General features: G+C 40.3%; 2 protein-coding genes across 3 annotated transcripts in view; both read right to left on the bottom strand.

Annotated features, from left to right (window-relative positions):
• Positions 1-7,296, bottom strand: part of LOC135104025 (proton channel OtopLc-like) — a 12,208-nt gene extending 4,912 nt beyond the window's left edge. Inside the window, exons 1-5 of one of the 2 annotated variants that reach the window (XM_064010890.1) lie at positions 7,147-7,296; positions 4,445-4,606; positions 3,857-4,003; positions 773-934; positions 188-334 (exon numbers count right to left, since the gene is read on the bottom strand). In XM_064010890.1, the coding sequence (XP_063866960.1) occupies positions 188-319 (132 nt within the window). In that variant the 5' untranslated portion in view covers positions 320-334; positions 773-934; positions 3,857-4,003; positions 4,445-4,606; positions 7,147-7,296. The other variant, XM_064010889.1, reaches the window with a different exon arrangement.
• Positions 7,297-12,871: 5,575 nt separating this feature from the next.
• Positions 12,872-24,089, bottom strand: LOC135104027 (uncharacterized). Its single transcript, XM_064010891.1, has 8 exons — positions 22,381-24,089; positions 21,392-21,547; positions 20,789-20,875; positions 19,440-19,574; positions 18,535-18,624; positions 17,668-17,886; positions 16,136-16,368; positions 12,872-15,670 (listed from the first exon to the last, which is right to left on the bottom strand). Exons 1-8 carry the CDS (start codon positions 23,590-23,592, stop codon positions 15,547-15,549), a joined length of 2,256 nt encoding a protein of 751 aa, XP_063866961.1. The 5' UTR covers positions 23,593-24,089; the 3' UTR covers positions 12,872-15,546.
• Positions 24,090-25,074: the final 985 nt, after the last annotated feature.

Genomic DNA, 25,074 nt, shown 5'->3' on the forward strand with positions numbered 1-25,074 from the left:
ACTTTTTGACTTGAAATGTAATTAGATTCATCGGTTATCTTTTCTGGCTGACATTGCTTTTGGAAGGTGGCACTTAAAAGATATGTGAATGCTGTATCTAGATATAAACAAACATTCACAAATACTCATTCCATTATGTGTCTGTCATTAGGCCCTGAAATAAACAACAAATTAAGTGAGAAGTTACCATTTCCCTTCCTGGTTTGCGCTCCAGTTGCTCTGAGTTGTAGCAGCAGTGACGTGTGGCACCCAGGATGAAGGTGGTCTGCAGGGTGGTCTGTGTCAGGGGGATGATGGCAGACAACAGCAGCAGCACCATGACAGCTCAAGCATCCTGTTGAAATTATCACTTTTTAAATGGTGAAAAGTGAAGGAAAAACCTGTCTCCATGGAATGTGGAAGTACACAACAACAACTCTCAAAGATTTCTTGCAATAATAAGTCATCATTCATTGTATCCTTTCTTGTTGGCCACAAGATTATCATACAAATTTTCCAGACATCTGCAAATTGGTATCTCTAGCTGTTATTAAATATGATATTAAGTTTGATGAATGTATTTATTTCATTTTACATGAAAGTTGTTGATTGCAAAAAAAAAATAATAACCAAAATATATTTTGACTTTTACTTTACAATGCCTTAACTGTTTGCTTTTAAAAAATTATGTAGATTTATTTTCTCATTTTAAAACTTATAGTCTAGACAACTAACTGGTCTTAAATTTTTCTGATATACAAATAAAGTAAGAAAGAGAGCACATTTCACTAACACTCAAGGTGAAGTGTCCACCAATGATGGTGAAGGAGGTACACATGTAAACTCCAGTCTGACCAATGACCAACACAATTTGTCCAGCTGCATGTCTCCATCGGGCACAAACTCCACCTCCCGCATCTGTGTCATGCCCACCACCACCGTCACTGTGGCAACACTGAAAAGTGGAATCTTATCATTCACACCGTTACAAAAAATGTACTCCCATATATATATACATATATATATATATATATATATATATATATATATATATATATATATATATATATATATATATATATATATATATATATATATATATATATATATATATATATATATGGATTACTATTCCCAACATTAAAAATTCTTTAGCTAATCTTACTTTGATATTTTGCATCCAATATTAACTACAATTTTTTCCTATGATATTTTCCAACTACATTTAAAGCCTTTCACTGTGAAACAAAACAATTAGCAGCATCAGAAGCAATGCATGCTCCTTTATAACCATCTACAAGATGTAAAGTTGGCATTTTGCAATTTCTTCCCAGTTCTAACACTGGATGTGGCTGTAGAACAAATAAAGATGTCTTGAGAGTGACTGGATAATTAAAATCCCCCATAATTATGCAATTATTAACGCAACAAATGTCTGCAATGAGGTCATAAAGTTTTTTTGTCCGTAGCAGGTGACTGGACTAGAGGATGATAGACGAGACCTAATGTTATTTTACAAGATTTATTTTCTACCTGGATGAAAGTGACGTCTATATTAGCAATGGTTGGGGTTGGCTGTAAATGAGGACCAAGATTACCTTCCCTATGCTAATGTGTTAGTTTTCATATTTATTGAGAGAGAGAGAGAGAGAGAGAGAGAGAGAGAGAGAGAGAGAGAGAGAGAGAGAGAGAGAGAGAGAGAGAGAGAGAGAGAGAGAGAGAGAGAGAGAGAGAGAGAGAGAGAGAGAGAGAGAGAGAGAGAGAGAGAGAGAGAGAGAGAGAGAGAGAGAGAGAGAGAGAGAGAGAGAGAGAGAGAGATTGATTTCCATGTGAGAGTGTGGTTTTTAAGTATGCTATAGAGGACACACTTATTCATTGACTACAGCCCACAAACTTGCAATGTCCCCATAGCATAGTTACAGACAACATCCTCTCATATATAAGTCTGTGTCAATCTTTCTCTGATGTACTCCAGCCCAGAGACCCACAACAGCATTAAGAGTGGAGAGAGAGAGAGAAGAGAAGACACACAGAATGGATGAATAGAGATGCTGTGGTTTGTAAAAATATGGTGTAAGGTCTGTTGGCTTTGGTGGGAATGGTTTTCCAATCATTCCTCTCTTGCACAACCATTTTGCTTCATAAACAGACATCTCTCTTTCATCTTCCCACCAAACACTGTTATTCCACCTTACATTTATATATTTGCATGCTTATCTTCTCAAATTGTTCCCCTTCCATTCTCTCCGCATGTCCAACTCTCTCCTCCTTTCTGTGGTTGATCACTCACTCCGCTGTTCCTCCACATTCATGACTATATATGATGCACATGTGCTTTATAATCAATCAAATGTTTCACGTAGATGATGTTTTCATTCACACACAGTTCCCCCTCCTCCCTGTTTCATTCATTGCCATTTTGCTCTCTCTCTCTCTCTCTCTCTCTCTCTCTCTCTCTCTCTCTCTCTGTGTGTGTGTGTGTGTGTGTGTGTGTGTGTGTGTGTGTGTGTGTGTGTGTGTGTGTGTGTGTGTGTGTGTGTGTGTGTGTAAGAGCTCAGAGCTCATGGTGACTGATCTTTGGGTAGGACTGAGGCCAATGACACACCACACACTGGGGCAGCGAAGTCACATCACCTCGGGTTACCTCCTGTACCTCGTTGCAGCTAGGTGAACTGGGGCTACACATTAAGAGGCTTGTCCATCTGCCTCACCGTGCCCGGGATTCGAACCTGGGCCTTCTTGGTTGTGAGCCGAGCGTGCTAACCACTACACTACGTGGTGTGTAAGTGTGTGTGTGTGTGTGTGTAATGATGCAGCTTGGAAGGTCGTCTTATGACAATTATTGATGAATGAAGGTAAAGGATGCGTGTCTATTACTTCTCTTTGTGTGTGTGTGTGTGTGTGTGTACATAACACACACACACATACACACACACTTATAAAAGTAGTAATGACATGCGCATCTATTACCTTCATTTGTCAATAATTATCATAAGGCAACCTTCTCAGCTGCATCAGCGCACACACACACACACACACACACACACACACACACACACACACACACACACAAACACACACACACACACACACACACACACAAACATAACTGACTGTCTTCAGCCTCTCTCTCACCGGCGCAATGTTGCATCTCTAGCTGTCTTCTACCGCTATTTTCATGCTAACTGCTCTTCTGATCTTGCTAACTGCATGCCTCCCCTCCTTCCACGGCCTCGCTGCACAAGATTTTCTTCTTTCTCTCACCCCTATTCTGTCCACTTCTCTAATGCAAGAGTTAACAAGTATTCTCAATCATTCATCCCATTCTCTGGTAAACTCTGGAACTCCCTGCCTGCTTCTGTATTTCCACCTTCCTATGACTTGAATTCCTTCAAGAGGGAGGTTTCAAGACACTTATTCATCAACTTTTGACCACTGCTTTGACCCTTTTATGGGACTGCCATTTCAGTGGGCATATTTTTTTATTGGATTTTTGTTGCCCTTGGCCAGTGTCACTCATACATAAAACACACACACACACACACACACACACACACACACACACACACACACAGAAATTATATTAGAAATTATTAGAAATTAGATAAGTTACCACTCACGAGCCTACGTGACACCATGTATGTGAGCAACGCATGTTTTTAAGCATCTGGGGCAAAGTGGTTAAAGGAAAACTTTTTGACTTGAAATGTAATTAGATTCATCAGTTATTTTTCTGGCTGACATTGTTTTTGGAAGGTGGCACTTAAAAGATATGTGAATGCTGTATCTAGATATAAACAAACATTCACAAATACTCATTCCATTATGTGTCTGTCATTAGGCCCTCAAATAAACAACAAATTAAGTGAGGAGTTACCATCTCCCTTCCTGGCTTGCGCTCCAGTTGCTCTGAGTTGTAGCAGCAGTGACGTGTGGCACCCAGGATGAAGGTGGTCTGCAGGGTGGTCTGTGTCAGGGTGATGATGGCAGACAGCAGCAGCAGCACCGTGACAGCTCAAGCATCCTGTTGAAATTATCACATTTTTAAATGCTGAAAAGTGAAGGAAAAACCTGTCTCCATGGAATGTGGAAGTACACAACAACAACTCTGAAAGATTTCTTACAATAATAAGTCATCATTCATTGTATCCTTTTTTGTTGGCCACAAGATTATCATACAAATTTTCCATAGACATCTGCAAATTGGTACCTCTAGCTGTTATTAAATATGATATTAAGTTTGATAAATGTATTTATTTCATTATACATGAAAGTAATTGATTGCAAAAAAAAAATAATAACCAAAATATATTTTGACTTTTACTTTACAATGCCTTAACTGTTTGCTTTTAAAAAAATATGTAGATTTATTTTTTCATTTTAAAACTTATAGTCTAGACAACTAACTGGCCTTAAATTTTTCTGATATACAAATAAAGTAAGAAAGAGAGCACATTTCACTAACACTCATGGTGAAGTGTCCACCAATGATGGTGAAGGAGGTACACATGTAAACTCCAGTCTGACCAATGACCAACACAATTTGTCCAGCTGCATGTCTCTATCGGGCACAAACTCCACCTCCCGCATCTGTATCATGCCCACCACCACCGTCACCGTGGCAACACTGAAAAATGGAATCTTATCATTCACACTGTTACAAAAAATATACTCCCATATATATATATATATATATATATATATATATATATATATATATATATATATATATATATATATATATATATATATATACGATATATATATATATATATATATATATATATATATATATATATATATATATATATATATATATATATATATATATATATATATATATATATATATATATATATATATATATATATATATATATATATATATATATATATATATATATATATATATATATATATATATATATATATATATATATATAAATGGATTACTATTCCCAACGTTAAAAATTCTTTAGCTAATCTTACTTTGATATTTTGCATCCAATATTAACTACAATTTTTTCCTATGACATTTTCCAACTACACTTAAAGCCTTTCACTGTGAAACAAAACAATTAGAAGCATCAGAAGCAATGCATGCAGTCTCCTTTATAACCATCTACAAGACGTAGAGTTGGCATTGAAAAAGAATACATTTTGCAATTTCTTCCCAGTTCTAAGACTGGATGTGGCTGTAGAACGAATAAAGATGTCTTGAGAGTGACTGGATAATTAAAATCCCCCATAATTATGCAATTATTAACGCAACAAATGTCCGCAATAAGGTCATAAAGTTTTTTTGTCCGTAACAGGTGACTGGACTAGAGGATGATAGACGAGACCTAATGTTATTTTACAAGATTTATTTTCTAACTGGATGAAAGTGATGTCTATATTAGCAATGGTTGGGGTCGGGAGTAAATGAGGATGAAGATTGGCTTCCCTATGTTAAGGTGTTAGTTTTCATATTTATTGAGAGAGAGAGAGAGAGAGAGAGAGAGAGAGAGAGAGAGAGAGAGAGAGAGAGAGAGAGAGAGAGAGAATCAAGCCATTTGAAGTACATTTTTAGTCCCTTTATTTACACCATATTGCCTCTCTCTCTCTCTCTCTCTCTCTCTCTCTCTCTCTCTCTCTCTCTCTCTCTCTCTCTCTCTCTCTCAATAAATATGAAAACTAACACATTAACATAGGGAAGCTAATTTTAAAGACTCCTTAAATGAAACAGTAGTCTGACCCCCCTCTGCTCTCTCTCTCTCTCTCTCTCTCTCTCTCTCTCTCTCAGGTGGAGTTGGCAAGGTACCACCTCCGCCCCTGCCAATGTCTCTCATGACTTCAAGACGCCTCACTGTAACCTAACTTAATCTCACCTCACCTAAACTAACCTAACCTCAACTAACGTAATCTAACCAAACCTCACCTCACCTAACCTAACCAAACCTCACCTCACCTAATTTAACCAAACCTCACCTCACCTAACCTAACCTAACCTCACCTAACATAATCTAACCAAACCTCACCTAACCTAACCTCACCTCCTCTCATCTAACCTAATAATTCCTCACCTAATCTAACTTAATTTCTTCACTTATGCTAGTTTAACCTAATGCAACCTTTGCTAACTCAATTACCTTAACTAACCTAATTAATCTGCTATAACTTAGCATGATCTAACGTAACCTATGTCATCCAAATCTTACTTTAATCTAATCTAATCTAACCTATGCAAGTTAATGTAAATTCATCTAATATAACCTAAACTATGCTAGTCTAACCTATCCTTAACTTACCTAACCTAACACACTATCTTAACCTAACCTAACCTTACTTAGCCTTACAATCTAATACACTTCAACTTACATAGCCTAACCTACTAACTTAAAATACTAACTAATACTAATACTAACTTAATACTAACTTAAAACCTTCCTATGCTTATATCACTTCTATATCCTCCTCCTCCTCCTCCTCCTCTTCCTCTTCCCTAACACAGTGACTCAGCGAAGCCAAGAAAACACGTAATTTCTGAATACTATCTTTAAGAGGTTCACCCAGTCAGCCCTCTTCCTCCTCCTCCTCTTTCCTGACCCCCATCCTCCCTTCTTTACTCACGTGTCTCTCCCTCCCTACACACACACACACACACACACACATACACAGAGCGGGTCTCACAATGGTAATACACACATACATACGGACACTGACCCACCACACACACCCAGTCACCCACACCCACCCACATACATGTACACACGGACGCACACAGCCTGTCACCCTTACGTCAAACAGATTACACCCTTCTTCTCCCTGTCACTCATCCATCACACATCCCAGTCTCTCTCTCATCTTCTACTCTGTTAAATAACCAGTTAACACTCCCAGCCTCCCTAGCCGGCGGGTTACTCTCACTAGGAGCATATGACTAAAAATACGTCACATGGCCCGGTCAGAGAGAGGTAGCCTGGTCTGCCTACGCGAATCGAAAGCGTTTATTTGGGTACGGTTTAAAGGGACGAATGTTTAAAGGGGCAGTCTCTGCGTGAGTGTGTTTGGTGAAATGCTGAATACTCACGCCTGGTTCATCATACAGCCACATGGACAGGCACAGATCACTCCTCCACGACACACACATAAACAAACACACAAAAACACTAACTAGTAACTGTACCTTTAGTTTCGTCTGCTGTCAAAATATTCCTCCATTACTAATGTAACCCACATTCCCTAGTGGTATACTTTCCTCGGAACACCCATATTTTTAAGAGCTTTTTATCCACCATATATGTCTCGGTTAACTCTCATCTTAGCTGGAAATTAAACTATATTGTATCAGTGTGGTCATCTTGAGGTCCCGGATGAAATGGCGAGCTGGGATTGGCTATTCACGACCCGTTGTCATGGTGATGGTGGATGCCATTCACTTGACAGCTCATATTTTCTCACTATTGAAAGGAGTTTATTAGAGCGTAACTGAAGCGTGTAAAGGCATGATTCCGCACTATACTATTAAGATATTGTAGTTCTGAAGTGTTCCTAGGGTTAGTAGGCTTGGATAAGGAGTATAACACAATTTAGATGGTGTGAGGAGCGGATGTTTTCGCGCGAAATTCAAACAATTCCAGCCTCTGATATGATTACGTATTAGACTTAAGATATTGTAGTAAGAAATTATCTGTGGGGTTAATAAGCTTGGGTAAAGAGTATAGGGGAATTTAAAGGACGTTTAAGAGACGGAGTGTGAGGAGAAGGTGTGTTAACGCGATTCAAGTAATTCAAACCTGTCTGAGTTGATTCCACAGAAGACTCTTAAGATATTATATTGCTGAAGTGTTCCTAGGGTTATTAAGATTGGGTAAAGAGTATAAGGGAATTTAAAGAGTGGATAAGGGAGGGAGTGGAGCGCTTTGATGTCATACAGACCAAAGCCAGGTTACAGAGGGGTTTTATCTTTTAAAGGGGGCGACTCTGTTTCCTTGACCGAGTGACGAGGGAGAAGAAAAAAAATAAGAAGAGACATCATCCACTGAACCACAGGGAGAGGAGTGAAGGTCCTTTCTCACTGTTCCCTATATAAGACACAGGGAGAGGAGTGAAGGTCCTTTCTCACTGCTCCCTATATATGACACCATACACTCTAGAACACCAGGCCAGAAATCAAGAAACACGTGCTATTACAATACAGGTGAAGCTTAAGGACACGTCAGTAATTCAGCAACAGACAATATTTCACAACTCTGCTCCACAAAACTTCTCGCAACGCAACCGGAATGTTTTAGCATGTTGTTCTTGTTCTGCTGTAGTTAAATGAATTACAGAATAAACAGGGAAGATAGATGTTTTCTTTTTTACCCAGAAACATAAAAACGTACATAATTTCTACTAGAACCTGATAAAAATTAAGAAAGATAAGACGCCAGATCGTTTGAGGATACGAGTTTCTCTTCTGTTATATAAAAATTACAGAACAAACAAGAATAGATGGATTTTTGTGCTAGTCATGAAAATGCCTTTGAAAACCTAAATAACAGACCAGAACATGATAAAAGTTCAGATAAGACGCGGGAAGATATGATAACACGGATTCCTGTTGTGTAATAAGTTGAATTACATAAGAAACACGTAGAGCTGGATTCTTTTTTTTCTTAGAGTCACGAAAATACCTCTGAAAACCTAAATAGATCTCTAGAAATTTATAAAAGTTAAAATAAGACGCTGGACCATTTGGTAACACGAATTTCTGCTCTGTACTAAACTGCATTACAAAACAAAAACAGTAGCTACTGTCAGTTGCCTCAGACACCCGAGTTTATGTGAGGAAAAGAAGATGAGGTTTAGAAGAGGAGAGGTGGTGTTGTACAGATTGAAAATTAGATCTTAGACCGCGAATGTTGCACAAGTTAATGAAGAAAAAGTTGAGGGGGTGTCAAGACACTTAGGGTCGTCGACAGAAAGGCAGACAGACCTGGGGACATTTATGGTCCCCTCCCCAGATGTTGACAGGTGAAGAATGAATGGGTCTCTCTCTCTCTCTCTCTCTCTCTCTCTCTCTCTCTCTCTCTCTCTCTCTCTCTCTCTCTCCCTCTCTCTCTCTGTCTGTATCGTCATAATTATATTTCCCACTATCTCAATATTCCTCCATAGTTTAAATCCCTCCATCTCTTTTTGTCACCCTGGACTTGTCTCTCAGTACCTCTATTTTACCTAATATATCTAATTGGTAGCCATAATTTCTTGGTGTGTAGGTTATATTAAGTTTGTATCTTCAGTATCTCTCCATGTATAATCTTTAGATATCGTTATCTCTAAGTATTGCTGTGAAATTCCATAGTTTTTCATAATCTTGTTTCTGGAAATATACATTTTGTCATATCTCGATTATCATAATGGATTGTTTTTCGTAATTGAATTTATAATATTTATTCAATTAAGCTTATTTGTATATTTATTTATTTATTCGTTTATTTGTTTATTATATATTTCCCTGATATTTTTTCCTCTCTCTCGTCACAATAGATAGCATACGCGTGCAAAAATAAATATTACTTTAATTTTTCATCTATTTCCTCGCACCCTCTGTGAAAACCCTCTGTGGTATGCTCATAAACTTGTGACCTTCGTGGTATCTCGTGGGGTGCTCTCTTTGATCCTCTTATATTACTGCTAGACCATTCTTTTCTCCTATTCAACATTTAAATTTCCAAAGACAAAATATGCTATTGTCCAGGAAATAATGATGAAATAGAGATATCTTTAGTAAACAGCCAAAATAAGGAGTTTCAATTTATAGTAAAAAGTTTCAGATATTTTATAAGAGTGCTCTATAAATACTTGGATCCTCTTATACTGTGCATTCTGTCATCTATTGTTCTTGACGTCACATGTTTTCTCTCAGCTCTAAGTGAATGTTTTCGTACCAGTATGTTTTCTTATTTCATCGTTCAATGTAAATGTTTTGGTACAAATAAATTAGTATATGATGTTTGTTTTCTTGAGATTTTGATCTAGTTACATGCACAATAATGCAATAAACAAGATGTATTCGTTTGAGGCAGTAGACTTGATGTACCGCGGTGAGATATTATTTGTCTTTTATATAAACACACCAAACTGTGTTAAAATATTACGAAAATCAGCAAAATCCTTGTTTTTCGTTCAAAATTTAGGTTCAGAGGCCACTGATAGACAATGTAGCTTTGAATAGATATCTTAGGCAAACCTGTATTTTTCTGTTGATTTATTCTGTTTCTGTATTGCAAAACTTTTGCAAACATTGACTCCATTTGTTTTGTATATTGGTAAACTAAACAAGATGCAAACGGTCCAAACCTAACGCAACACAGTGCATGCCTTGATATCGTCGCTAATACTACAACATTTACAATTTATAACCAGAAACAAGGTTTTCCACAGACTGGTAGATATAATTAGATACACATTTAATCGTTGCACAATACTTTGGCAACACAAAGATAGAAATACTTTTATTGCTAAGAAATCTATACAAAAAGATATATTTCTCGTGATGTAATGCATTTAACGGTTTTACCCCCCCAAATCACCTCCCCATCACCTCCCCGTCCTCCGACTCCTCCCCATCTCCTCATTTACCCCCCTCCCCACCAAACCCAAAGGGACCCAACCCACCCCTTCCAGTTTTTAGGGGGGACTTCGCTTTGCGGAAATAAATTTTGCCAATATCTCTTCCGTGTGTCGAGGAACTTTGACAAAATCTGGATAAATATTTGGGCATTGATAATTTCTAAATATTCATTGTGTTTGAGCAGCGAAATGATCGTGAAATGAAGTGAAATATTACGCAAATCTCGTTCAGAATGCTGGAAATTGTCACATTCAGAGCATTTCGTGACTTTGCAGGGTAAATATGCAAGATACGCTGTGGATTAGTGATTGCACATGGGTAATGCAATGGTGGCCACGTCTTGCCACCTGAACAACACCACTGCAGCGTCCGGTGCACGTGATGACAGCGTGGAGCGACATTAACACGTTCACGGCAGCTACACTTCTAACCGTCTCTTGAAGTATTTCCAGTTATTTCATTCTTAGTAACTGATAAACCTATGGATTACACCCACTCACTGCCTTCCCAGGATGATAAAATTATATTCAGTTGCTCTCTCTAAACTGAGCGCGGAGCGGCCGGCGGGGGGAGGCCGAGGCAGCCTCCAGCCAAGCCAAGCAGCTGCCCAGTGCGCCGCGGGCCGCCGTGATTCTCTCCGCTCTACGCCTCTGCCTTACATGCTGGCTGGTGGTGACTGTTCTGCTCCATCCCACTATTATAGCCTCACTGTTGTCTACGATGAGAAAATTATCAATTGGTTTCATATGAGGAGCTGGTTGATAATTGCAGTGTAGATGACAGCATGGTATCGCTCTCAGCCTCTCAGCCCTCCACGCATGCAAACCTCTGCCTGTGCATACTGCCTACTACTCATCGCCTGCATCTTGAAGCACGATCCCTTCCTACATACTGTCTGATTACCACTTCATTCATAATGATAAAAAGAATTATGTGGATAATTCTACACAAGAGAACCGCTGTCTGGCGCGCCCGCCGCGACCAGCACGCAAGCTGCCGCTGCCCCAGTCAGCGAGTCCAAATGCAATACGATAAGTTATGTGTTCGAATCCTGGTTAAGGTGATGGATGCTCACTTGCCGCTCACCGCCGCCCGCCGACCAGGTCAAGTCCTTCTCCTACACGCACACGCCCGGAACGCCGAGGTGTGTGTGTGTGTGTGTGTGTGTGTGTGCCTGGTCTTTTCTGCCCTGCCCCCACATGTATCTCCTTGCCAGCGCTAATTGATATATTTTAGACACCAGGAGGGAACAGAAAAGGGGCTAGATCTTATGGGGGTTTTACACGGTCAAACATGTTGGCCAACACGCTTGACAACACGACGTTTGAGAGAATGTTTGAACGTGTGAAAGGGGTAAACATGTTTGACCAACGTGTTGGACGGATGTCTGACGGGGGTATAACGTGAGGATAACGGCACAGGGTACACATGAAAGTTCTGGGCAAATTTGTTCCTCTAGTTGTTACTACATGCAGTAAAACCATCACAATATCACCTTGAATACGTCCTACATACTCTGAATAATTATGTATGATAAAGAAAATCTTACAGAATCAATAGCAGGTGCAGGAAGAGAAGATAACACATCCTGTAAATTTAAACAGGATCAGGAAAGAGGCTGGCGCGGTGTAAACATGTTCGAATAATTATTCCGTGATAAATAATATCTTTGAAATACACTTACATGTTCACATGATTGACTACATATAGTAACTTTTAATTATTTCATTAGTTAATCCAGTATTTTCTTTCTGATTATTGATACTTTATTTATATAAGATAGCAGTTTATTTTTATAACTCTTCCTTATCAACATCGAATCTTACACCCAACTAGCGGTATATTTAAACTTATATGTGAGCGGCATATTTAGCTAGCGACATATTTAGAGTTAGTACGTACCTTTGCTTCTGCTGAGCCAAATCTGACACGAGTGATAGGATGAAATGAAGGACAAATAAATATAGAGAAAGGAAAGAAGAAATGAGAAAAGATTACAGCTTTTCTTATTATATCATTATTACTCAACCGAGAGACGTAATGAAGCAGCGAGGAAAGGAGGAGGAGGAGGAGAAGTTAACGAGGTGAAGGAGAAGGAGAAGGAGGAGGAGGAAAAATAATGCAATCATCACTTTATAATCAAATAAGAACCAACAATGTAATTAAATAGAGAAAAGGGTGAGGAGGAGGAGGAAGAAGAAGGGGAAGAGGAAGGGGAAGAAGGAAGAGAAGGAATACATTTAGTCCATCATTTTATAATTAAACAGGAGCCAAACAAACAACCATTACACTGGCCACATACTATTATATAACACACCTACATTATAAAAGTCAGTAAGTACGTACAATAATCTTCTCGCAGGTACGAAGTCAACCAACGGTGCACGATACGGTAACCTCAGCCTTGCATTGTCAACGTGAAAGGAAAGAGGTAAATATGGTTTGTTGTCTCACCTGACTGCAGACTGCACACTGTATTCTGAAGCACACAGCCCACAAAAGGCTCTAGTTAAAGTTACATAGGTTTTTAAGGGTGTTTTTATAGTTGTACGGACAGATTAACAATATTACTACATTGGTGTGGCAATAAACACCTGTGAACTGCACCAACCATCTTTATGGCCTTTGAAAATGGCTGTGGTCTATTTTCAGCAACCCTCTTGACACACCTGAAGCTTACCATGGGTGCTGTATTAAACCCAATAAAAATAAATAAATAAACACATACACTAGGACGACAGCCTGTTGAAGGGGCGCTGTCAGAATTCTCAGCAAATGACTCAGGGTGGTGGATAGCCTATTACATAAGCTGGAAACCCAGTTTAAGTTTGATATATTTTACAAACAAATGGTTATAGATGGGACCCAAACCTGTCATTATCAACTGTCATTAAGCGATTGATAAGAAAAGAGGGGAGGGGGGGTGAGAGTGAAGACAGGTCATATCTCTGTCCATATGAGGCTCAATTATTATTTACCGAGAATAAGACGCAGATTTACAGGCTGTGCACGCTGCTAATAAGGAACACAATTCTATACAAGGAAATAATGAGAGGTAAAAGAGAATTGGAACATTTTAAGTATGCAGTATGTAAGAATATTAAAAGGAGAATCTGTTGCAGGAAAAAATAAAAAATAAAATATTAGGGTTTTATGGACGTGATAGCCTGGAGCTGCTGAGGAGAAGGTGGAAGATGAACTCTGGGTATTTGGGGTAGTATTTGCAGGAAGCAGGATAATGACAGGGACGAGGGATGGTGCACAGGGAGAGACAAACAGCTAAAGAAACCGGAGAAAAGAAACGGTTGTATTTACAGACCCACACGGTGACGCGAATCGTTTATTGCATTCGGTCAAATCTGAAGACATACATAATAAACGTAAGACGTGCATAGCACTACTAACCATTACATACTCTATCAAAACCATTACATACTGTATCAACATAATGCATCACTAATCATGGATTATGCTAATTAGGGCAATCAACTCCTCGTAATACAGATGTGGAGCTCAGGTGTTTGGGGTCTTAAGGAGGCCTGTCACCAAGCAACACCTGCGTCTGTATTGTAGTGGTGCGATCTTTCCTGAAGTAGTCACACCCTAACTTGGTGGCGGTGCAAAGGAATCTGCCCCTCCGGGCTTCGTCGATTCGTCCATGCTGGTCATCGGCGCCTTGCGTCTGCCCATCTTACCCTTAGGTCAGCAATAGTTCCTAGGTGACCCATGTGTCTTATCTACCCTACGCGCCATGTCATCAACTTTACTACGTAATCACGACCCTCACTACAGTTAAGCTCTCCACAGCTAGTCCTTCTCACACAACTTCACTACTGCAATTAACTACTATAATGAATTCAGTTTCCTTAATCTCTATTCTAATTAACTTAGTTTCCTTAGTGTTTTACATGCCTCATTTTAGTCTCTCACCGCCAGCCTCACAGGATCTTGTGAGGCGGCACAGCTGACGATTACACTCCCCTCATTTACTTAACCTTCATAGCACCGGAACTTAAGACACTACTAACTTATTACACTAGTTCACACCAACTCTCATAACACAGAACATGTTATTTAGCATACATTTGTTTGTTCTTCCATCACTTCCATAACACTTACATAACCGCCAGCATCACTGTTGGCGGTAACAATGACAAAGATGAGGGATTCTCAGCCTTTCCTTCATTATTAATCTCCTCACCTTCATGTACTTCTCTTACTGCCATGCAATAAATAAATAAATAAATAAATAAATAAATAAATAAATAATAATTTATAAAAAAAATGAAAACTACTTCCGAAGCTATGTGTACCTTTATATTATGTATCTGTCCACAGTTGGTAAAATTTTCAAATTTTTAAAATAAATGTATGTATTTATGTATGTATGTATGTATGTATGTATGTATGTATGTATGTATAGTACAATAAAAATAACATCTTATTTTATAGAAAATCTGCGTAACACAACATAACACATGTCATAACAATAATCATTGTTAATGCACATTATGACTAAGCCATGAGAGAGAGAGAGAGAGAGAGAGAGAGAGAGAGAGAGAGAGAGAGAGAGAGAGAGAGAGAGAGAGAGAGAGAGAGAGGTGGGGTCTTAGATAGAGGAAATAGGAAGGGGGTCTTTGAGAAATGTAGAAACAAGGAGGGAGTGGAGATGGGGAGGTGGATATAGAGTGGAGCTGAGAGAGGTGTGGCTTAATTGACACGTCACGACCTTCTGGTCAATGATATTTCCTACTAAAATGTCGCTTTAGCTTAAAATAAGGGAAGGAAGCCTACTTCATCAAGTATGGAGTCCTCTGTACAACAAAGTATTTTACACTGTTGTCATGCACTTATTTGATTCTTCAACAGCTCTACTGATAATGTTGTAAGCAATGAGTTCTCAAACTAAGCTTAGGAAAAAAGTCCTCGCAACTGCCGAGCCACAAGGCCAGCCGGAAGAACCTCGGCTTAGAGCACCGGCTTTATGGGTAGGATCCATTTGCTGCCCTCTACAGGAATGTCAAAATCAGGGATGGTAGGCATCTCGCTCTTGGGCTGCACCTTTCCTTCCTTAGTCACCTGCAGCGGGTACCTGTGGCGGGGGGAAAGGAAGAGGAGGGATGTAAATAAACAGTGAAAATATGCAGCTGACAGTAATTTTGAAATGGGGAGAAATGTAACAACAATACTTAGATTCTTTTTTTTTTTTTTTTTTCACGGGAATTCCTTGTGGTGTGGTTTGGAGTTTATGACTTCTCTTTATTAATATTTGCACCCAAACTCATTATTACCCTGGCAAGTGTGTACCAACCTAACCACGTGTGGCTTCATTACCGTCACCGCCACTGCCACCACTTCTACCACCACTAACAACAACACACCAACACTTCTCCCACAAGTACAGTACGTTACATAATTATATAACCATCACAGCCTTCGTGCCATGCAGCTGTTGGCTCAAAACAAATAACTAATACAAATGAAAGCAGTTTATTTCACAAGAGTGCTTTCCTTTTCTACTTTCAGCATCGTAACCCAGACAAATCTCTGCACTCACGTCAGAAAGCGATTCTTGGACTCCTCGTTGGGTTTGCCATGGAGGAAGCACTTCCAGGATTCATCCCCGAGGTCTTTAATTCTCCTGATGGCTCTGAGTGAGGAAGGGTTCTGCAGGGGTTCCTCCGTTTCGGAGAGGCCGCAGGTATGCTCGGCCCAGAGGCGCTTGCGGAACATGGCCACCTCACCGTCACTCACCGCCACGCCCTCACTGTTGTTCTTGTTGAGCACAATCTGGAGGAAGACAAGAGGTGATGGTTATAGATAGATAGATAGATAGACATATAGATGAAGTGATCGTTATGTCTTGCAAGGCCCATATTCAGAAACGTTTTACTCTCTCACCGCGACGGTTTTCAAAGGCCACAGAGATGACTAGCCAGGCTCTAAAGACTTTCTCCTTTAAATAATATAAAAATCTTGTCAATCTGTCACTACCGTAAAAACACCCTTAAAACCCGTGTAACTTCAAAGTGAACCATTTGAAAGTAGTAGAGATAAAAGCGCGAAAGTCAGAATAATTATGGTTATTGATGCCATGGAAACAACACCATATGTATTTTTCTTTACCTTCCCCTCCTCCTCCTCCTCCTCCTCCCCTCCTCTTTCTCTTCGATTATTTTCCCTTTTTCCTTCCTATCAAAATCCTGACAGGATTCATGAGAACTAGAAATAAATATCGCCGAGGCAAACAGGCGCCTAGCAAGTGTGACGTGTCCGCTTGTGAGGAAAACAGGGAATAGAGCGGCGCCCCAGATCACGCTGTCCAGTGGTCAGCGGAGTAGTGTTGATGAAATCTTCAGTGTTGCTTTCATTTGCTGACTTCTAAGGCCGCAAGAAATGTTTAGCCAGGTGCTCAAGAATGTTTCTCATGCTAATAATGTAAGTGTTTTGTTAATCAGTCGTCGCAACCGTAAAAACACTCTAGGAAACTCGTGTAATTTCTAGATCCTTTCGAAAGTAATGAAGGTGCGGGCAGAAGTATTTCAGAATATGGTCCTTAAAATGACTTACGTATATGCTGTGAACACAGCCAATTTTCCTTTATTTATGTACCCATATGTACTATGTATTTCTCACTCATGTATCATCATTGTTATTGTAAGGCGGCACCCATCCATTTTGCATTGTCACATAGTACTAGCTGGCAACCGCGCCCAGAGACATCAGTAGCCGATCTCTTATTACACTATAAAAAAAAATAGCCTTGCTTTTTTGGTGTCTCTTATGCTTCCTCCAGCTCTCCTTCAATATATTTCCGGCCTATACGCATGGACTTGTATTAAGAACCTACAGACAACAAAATTACATATGCTACTTTTGATTGTGGGTTTGGTGAGCTAAAGGAACGACGAGCGTGAAAATATGAGAGAGAGAGAGAGAGAGAGAGAGAGAGAGAGAGAGAGAGAGAGAGAGAGAGAGAGAGAGAGAGAGAGAGAGAGAGAGAGCGCTAATATGCAAAAAGAAATAAAAGATCCATGGTTAAAAAAAAAAAATAAGATAAAGCACCATTACACACACACATACACATACCTGGCGGGCGGACACGGCCACCTCAGTGTCTCTGGTTCCATTTAGTGAGCGTTCGTGAAAGTTTGCCGAGCCGAGGATGATGTGGGTATCGTCAGCAATTGCCATCTTGGAGTGCACGTAGATGAGGAAACGAGATTTCTGCCGCCACTCCCACTCCTCGCTCCCCTTCCGCAGCTTCTGTCCACCCAGGGCCTCACGCACCCTCTCCTGGGACTCCTTCTGTAGTGGCAAATGATAAAGGGTTTGAGTATGAACATTAATAGAGAAGTCATAAACCCCAAGCTGTAGCACACTGCAAGAAACTCCCGTAAAAAGAAAAAAAAAAAAAAAAAAGAAAAGAAAAAATAAATAAATAAAAAAAAATCTAAGTATTGTTATTACATTTCTCCATTTCAAGAGGGAATATATACCAGAAAACCTATCGATCTGAAACGAGGGTATCTGTTTATCTGTTTACTACTACTAGTGAACTACGTGTGGAAGAACTGGATACATACACATCTGGAGGAATAGATGAGCATGATAGTGGAAATAGCTACAAGATGTTTCGTTCAGGGACTGCCACATATATGCCTGATGGCTTCTTGCAGCTTCCTTTACATGTTCTTATGATGTTCTTATGAATAAGGAGAAGGTGGAGGAGGACTGATTGTTTCATTGATTGATTTAGAAAAAAAAAAGTTGGGAGGGAGGTGGAGGAGTAAGAAAAAGGAAAATAATATGTACAGTAGGAGGGGATGATATTGATACGTACTATACATATTAAGGATACTAGTTGTCAATTTCGTTGTTTTTAGGTGTGTGAGTGTGTGTGTGTGTGTGTGTGTGTGTGTGTGTGTGTGTGTGTGCGCGCACGTGTATACTGACCTTGCCCAGACAAAGAAACACCAAGTAGTCAGTAGGATGCAGGTCTGACCCCGCCTCACGCAGGGCTTCACCTATCCTCTTGTACATCATCTGTGGGCGAGAATTATTAATTACCGTTACTTTCCATCACTGTTAAAGTTATTGACATTATCATCAAAGCGACATAAGCAGATCTGGTTTTGTTTTGTATTTTTTGACTGGATTTTTGTAGTTTTGAGGGAACTTAGGTTTAGTAGTAGTAGTAGTAGTAGTATAGTAGTTGTGGTAGTAGTAGTAGCAGTATAGTAGTTGTGGTAGTAGTATTATTATTATTATTAGTAGTAGTAGTAGTAATAGTGGTAGTAGTAGTAGAAGTAGTAGTTGTAGTAGCAGTAGTAGTAGTAGTAGTAGTAGTAGTAGTAGTAGTAGTAGTAGTAGTAGTAGTAGTAGTAGTAACAGCAGCAGCAGCAGCAGCAGCAGTGGTAATAATAGTAATAAAGTAGCAATAATTTTAGCAGAAGTGGTTTAAAGATAGTAGTAGTACAAATTGCAGTAATAGTAGCAGTAGTAGTAGTAGTAACAGCAGCAGCAACAACAGCAGCAGCAGCAGCAGCAGCAGTAGTAGTAGTAGTAGCAGTAGTGGTAGTAGTAGTAATAGTAGTAGTAGTAGTAGTAGTAGTAGTAGTAGTAATAGTAGTAGTAGTAGTAGTAGTAGTAGTAGTAGTAGTAGTAGTAGTAGTTGTTGTTGTTGTTGTTGTTGTTGTTGTTGTTGTTTTAATAGCAGCAGCGGCAGCAACAGCAATAGTAAAAGTAGTAATATAACAATAGTAGTAGTAGTAGTAGTAGTAGTAGCAGCAATGGTAGTAGTAGTAGTATCACTCACTACTTCCAGCACCACCACCACTACCACCACCACAGTCCCTCACCTGTATGGTTAGAAACTGATAGTGCAGGAGCGTCTTGATCAATGAAACGGTGATGGGGTCCTTCACGCCCGCCTCGGGGATCATGGGGACCACCACGTACACGCGGAATGCCTCCCCTGCCTGGATCTTCTCCACCTTTACGCAGGTGAGAGAGAGAGAGAGAGAGAGAGAGAGAGAGAGAGAGAGAGAGAGAGAGAGAGAGAGAGAGAGAGAGAGAGAGAGAGAGAGAGAGAGAGAATGTAATTAGCAAGACGGACAATGATCAGTAAAGAGACAGTAATACTTGGACATACTTTTCTTTAAAGATTTTATTTTTTCAACCACTAGCTAATTCTTAGTGTTTTTATTTTTACTTTTCAGCCATCAACTATTTTTAATGTCTACCTTTTTTCTCTCTTTTTTCTTTTTCTTTTCTTTCTTTTTCTTTGTTTTTTGTTTTTTGTTTTTGTTTTTGTTTTTTTGTTTTTTTGTTTATTTTTTTTTGCAACCACCAACTAATTTTGTTTTTTACTCTTTCTCTCTCCCGCCATTCTCCAACCCCCTCAAATCTGTGACATGGGACCCCTGAAACCCTTGCACGTTTTTATCGTTTTTTTTTTTCCAATGTTATCTTTTATTTCACTTTATTAATCTCGTCTTCTCTCCCTTTCCTCCTTCTGCAGCGCCAAATTTACCCTCCCTGACCCCTCACCCCTTCTCTCCTCCCTTCTCCCTAATCTAACCTCCACCACGTTCCTTTTGTTTATTTCCCTTCTGACTCACTGTATCCGTTTCTCACCTTATGTTCTTCCCTTCGTCATCTTTTGTCTCTTGTTGCATTCATCTGTTTTTTTTTTTTTATTCTCTTTCTTTTGGTTTTCTTTGTATTGTTTTGTCATTCTTTTTATCTGTTTTCTTGTCTTCCATCCTCCCAATTTAAGTTTTCTTTATTTTTTTTTACTTCATCTTTTCTAGTCTTGTCTGTTCTAGTCTTTTTTTTTCCTTCCTTCTGTTTTTTTCCCTTTCATCTTCTCCTCCTATCTTTCCAGTTTTTATTTCTTTATCGCTACCCTTTATATTTTCTTATCTTTCTTTAAAAAAGTAGTCTTATATTCCCTTCTTCCGTTTTTCTCCTCTTCATCATCCTTTCCTTCCGTTCACACCTATCTATTCCATTTCTTTCCTTTCCCACCCTTTACGTATCGGATAATTCTTTGTTTTTCCCTTGTCGATCATTCATCTCTTCTCATCCTTTCAGTCTCCTTCTTCCCTACTTTTTACCAGGAACCTCCATTTCCCTCACGCCCATCCCTGACCTTTCCCTTTATCTTTCTTCCTCCACCACCATCACCACCACCGATCATCCTTACCACGCGTTGTGCAATTTCCAGAGGCACCACGTTTCTTGCGCCGGCGTTTTGTTCTTGACTCCACGCCATGTCCGATCCGACGAAGTACTGAGGGAGATGAAGTAATAAGAACATAGAAACATAAGAAAGTAAAGGAAGCTGCAAGAAGCCATCAGTCCTACACGTGGCAATTACTGGTTCAAACATACATCCCTATTTCCGTATATCATCTGCATCCATAAATGTGTTAATTATTTTTAAAGCTCCCTTATGACTCAGCGCTAATTACCTGATTACTACTGAGTCTATTCCATTCGTCTATCACTCGAGAGAAAACATAACCGTAATACATTAAAGAAAGAATTAGAAAATAGGGGAGAAACTTGCTATATATATATATATATATATATATATATATATATATATATATATATATATATATATATATATATATATATATATATATATATATATATATATATATATATATAATATTCTTTTTTTTCATGTCGGGAGCGCTTACCTAAATCGACGAGAGCGGAGAGGAAAAAAAAAAACAAGAGGAAGAAAGTAAGACAGAAAGTAAAAAGAGTTTTCTTCTTTTTTCACGTGGGGAGCTTTTACCTGAGTCTCTATGTAAATGAAGTTCTCTGCCTTCCTGATGAGGCGCACGAGGGCTCGGTACAAACTTGTATCCACCACCATCCCATTCGTATGGTCCAGCACGCCTATACGCTCGCTGCAAAACTCAGCTGAATTTCTATCAATCGAGCGCACCACCTGCAGAGGGAATGCGAGATTACAGGGGGCATGCAGGGCGCAGCGGGGTTGAATAGGATCTCGTGGTGTAAGATAAGCTTAGTGTGCTGCCAGGATGTGCTGCAAGGTGGCTGAGTAGGAATGAGTTGTGAGATGCAAGTATCGAGATAAGTTTGGAGGTACGAATGAGAAATGAAAGGTATCAAGAAAAGTTTGGAAGGAGAAATTAGGAGTGCATGGTAAGTATGAAAATAAGTCTGGGATTTGCCAAATAAAACAAAAGTCCCTGTGAAAATCGCTGAAAAATAAGGTTTCATTGAAAAAAAAATCAAACTAAATAATGTAGTAGGAGCTTAAAAATAAATGTTAAAACACCAAAAGCTTAGTTGCAAGTATTTAGCTTCTAATAACCGTTCTGTAGAGTTTACATCACCGAATCACGTGGATAAACACTTAGGATTAATGTTTTCAAACTGATGGGCACCTGTGGCTGCTTCTCAGCCTTAATAAAATCGAACAGTACAAGTTTAGAGTAACACTTTGAAAGACATCACTGAAAGAAGAGTATTCAAATACCTCAAATGCTTATTGTGTCTGTAATGCAGTTTTCGCTCTCTGCAGTTGTCTCAGGTTGCTACAGACTAGTGTGGTGTCAGTAGGAAAACGAGCGCCAGGTTAAGTAACACGCAGTGGTGCGTAGAACAAGACTGAGGCAACCTGACTTAGATACCAGCAGCGAGGAGATACTAAACACAGAAACAGCTTCCAACAGGGTGTTTTCCTAGCACATCCACGATAATTTCACAAGATAACAACACACACACACACACACACACACACACACACACACACACCTGCATTTGCCACACTGTGCCGTGATTGGCTTCCTTGCCCTCCTGCGCCCTTAGCAGGTCTTCCTGTAAGTTTTGGACGAGCAGGTTCGTCTTGTCGGGCACTTGTCTCATCCACCTCTCCTCGAAGTTCCTGAGCAGGTCGATGGCGGCGCGGCCCGTGAGGCGCCCGTGCACGTCATGCCAAGGCTCCCGAGGTCCGTTGCTTTCCTTCAATTCAATGAACCCATTGTGGAAGTCTCCTCTGTGTTCCTTATTCAGTGTCGTGAAGAGCTCGTGGTTCGGAGTGTCCCAGCGGCCCTTGGTGAGATCTAAGCCTCCGAAGAACGCCACAAGGTCCCCCTGTCCGTCATCCGCCACTACCACTTTCTGGTGGTGTGCCCAGATGGCCTCATGGATCTCCTCATGGATGAAGTTCGAGTCAATCTCTCTCCTCACTTTCTCCACGCACACGCATGTGTTGCTGAAGAAGTCATCAGTTTCCTCGTCAAATGTGCCGACGAAGTCTTTGCAAAGAATCGCCGAAAACTTCTCATTCCAAATCAAGAGTAACACTCGCACGCCCTCACTAGCCTTCAGCTTCAGCAGGTCACCAAGTTTCTGCCCATCTCGCCTCAGCTCCGTATCAGTCCACAAACTCCAGGCAGAGATGTAGATGAACTTCTTGGCACCACTAATGGCATCAGCTATCGCTTCGAAGGCACCCTCCTTAGTGGTGGTGATGCCAGGGAGCTCCGTGGAGTGAGCGTCTTGGTAAAAGGTCATGGTGCCGCCCTGTCGCATCGGGAAGTATGCCCTGGGCACTTCGATGCCTTTCTTGCGTGCATGTGCCGCCGGGGTGTACCTGACCTTCATGTTGACGATACCCGCTTTTTTGTCGAGGTAGACGGCACTCTCTTTTTTCCACTCCATGTCAGGACTGCCGAGCTGCATGCGGCCTGTTCCCACCAACTGCATGCGTGTGGGATCCTTGTCCCAAACAGTGATGTCGAGGTAGTCTGCAGCATCACAGACGGGAATAGTGACGCGCTCTCCCCACACTGCGTCGTTGGCGTCCTTCCTGATGCCCGTGGTGAGGATGGGAATCGAGCCGAGGCTGACGGACGCCCACACGTCTGACCGGTCTTTCTTCAGTATGCACTGAAGGAATAAGTCTTTATCCATCAATCTCTCGCCGCTCACCACCTCCACCTCCAGATCCCCGTGGAGTTTCATGTTCTACGGATTGTTCACTGGGCTGTCTCTTGTGGCCAGTGATACGAGTGCACTGCGTTACTGAACGCTTCTCCTTGCCTCGGGCGTCACTGGGGAAGTGATGGACAGAGTTTCGCGCCGCGCTCTTTTAATGCCTCGATAAGGCCGAGCTGTCCACGTCATTGGTCGCTATTTTGAATCATTATTGTGTGTTTTCCTTATCGTGGCACTGTGTGTGTGTGTGTGTGTGTGTGTGTGTATGTGTGTGTGTGTGTGTGTGTGTGTGTGTGTGTGTGTGTGTGTGTGTGTGTGTGTGTGTGTGTGTGTGTGTTGTATAGTGTAGTAAAGTAGTCACTTCTCATCATTCCTTTCTTATTTTCTCTTTTAACGTCAAGGTTATCAAAACCGCCTCCGCTTGTCTGCTTCTTGGATCTTTGTCCTTTCTTCTTCCTTTTCTTCGTGACGGGCGTTTCTTATCTTGTCTTGATCTTGATGGTACGAGTAACTCAGGATTGTTCCTGAGTCAGGCATTGGAACGGCAACTCCTGTAGGGAGAGACGAAACAATATCCACCACACAGCTATTTTTAACATTTAGCACACCATATGCTCTTTAGGAACTCCTTCACTGCCCCACTTATCATTTCATTCGTCTCTATGCATAGTCCCAGCAGCGGCTCCATCCATTCCCTTTCTGTCTTCCCAATTCTTTCATTCCTATCACGCCATAACTCAGTCAGAATCAGACTCAGACTATTTATAATTTCTTGCATTCACATCCATACACTGTGTCCCAGCTCGGAGATCACCAACCAGGATTTCATCATACCACTTTTTTAAACATTGAGGTTTCTTTCTCCTTGTTCCATTCCAGGATCCTCTTTCGTTCTATTTCATTCTTCCATACACGCATTTCACTACTCTCATATCCCACTCTAAACGCTTTCTACCTCTATATATCGATCATCTTCCATTTATACAGAATTTTGTCTCCCCTTAAATGGTTAGGTACTAATACCCAACTATCTTACCACTCCTTTATACATACCTTCTTAACGCACTTCTTCTCCCACCTGCTATTACTCACAGGCCGGAGATACATCCTTCTCACTAATTTTGCGTCCTCCATTTGCTCCAGTCTAGCTTTATACCTCAGGGTTGCTTTCATATGCCTTTCCCGGAAATTAACATGCTCCATTTCATATCACCTCTTAAAGCTTCTATCAATGAATACATTTATGCATTCAGTGCCATTCTTGCTACTTTATTCTGTCCTTCTTCTAATTTACCTAATTCACGCTCATTCCATGTGATCACATCCATACCATACAAAATCCTCGAGACAGCCATACTCTTCCACACTTCTCACAGCACAGCACATTATTTTACACACTTTCATCCTTGCTGCACTTCCTAGTCGACCTACCACTGATTCACCATGCTAATCTTTTCTCTGCCTTCCTTCCCATAACCATTTGGACATGTCTATGCTTTAATCTTGATC

This window comes from Scylla paramamosain, chromosome 10 (assembly GCF_035594125.1).
Source record: "Scylla paramamosain isolate STU-SP2022 chromosome 10, ASM3559412v1, whole genome shotgun sequence".
In the NCBI taxonomy this organism is placed as follows: Eukaryota; Metazoa; Arthropoda; class Malacostraca; order Decapoda; family Portunidae; genus Scylla; species Scylla paramamosain.

What these genes read in the sequence shown, in the direction of transcription:
- LOC135104027 (XM_064010891.1), bottom strand. Translation starts at nt 23,592, where the DNA reads ATGAAACTCCACGGGGATCTGGAGGTGGAGGTGGTGAGCGGCGAGAGA. An exon ending in TCATTTACATAGAGACTCAG is followed by an intron (nt 20,876 to 21,391) that starts GTAAAAGCTCCC and finishes CATCTCCCTCAG; the next exon opens with TACTTCGTCGGATCGGACAT. An exon ending in TGTTTCTTTGTCTGGGCAAG is followed by an intron (nt 17,887 to 18,534) that starts GTCAGTATACAC and finishes TTGCCACTACAG; the next exon opens with AAGGAGTCCCAGGAGAGGGT.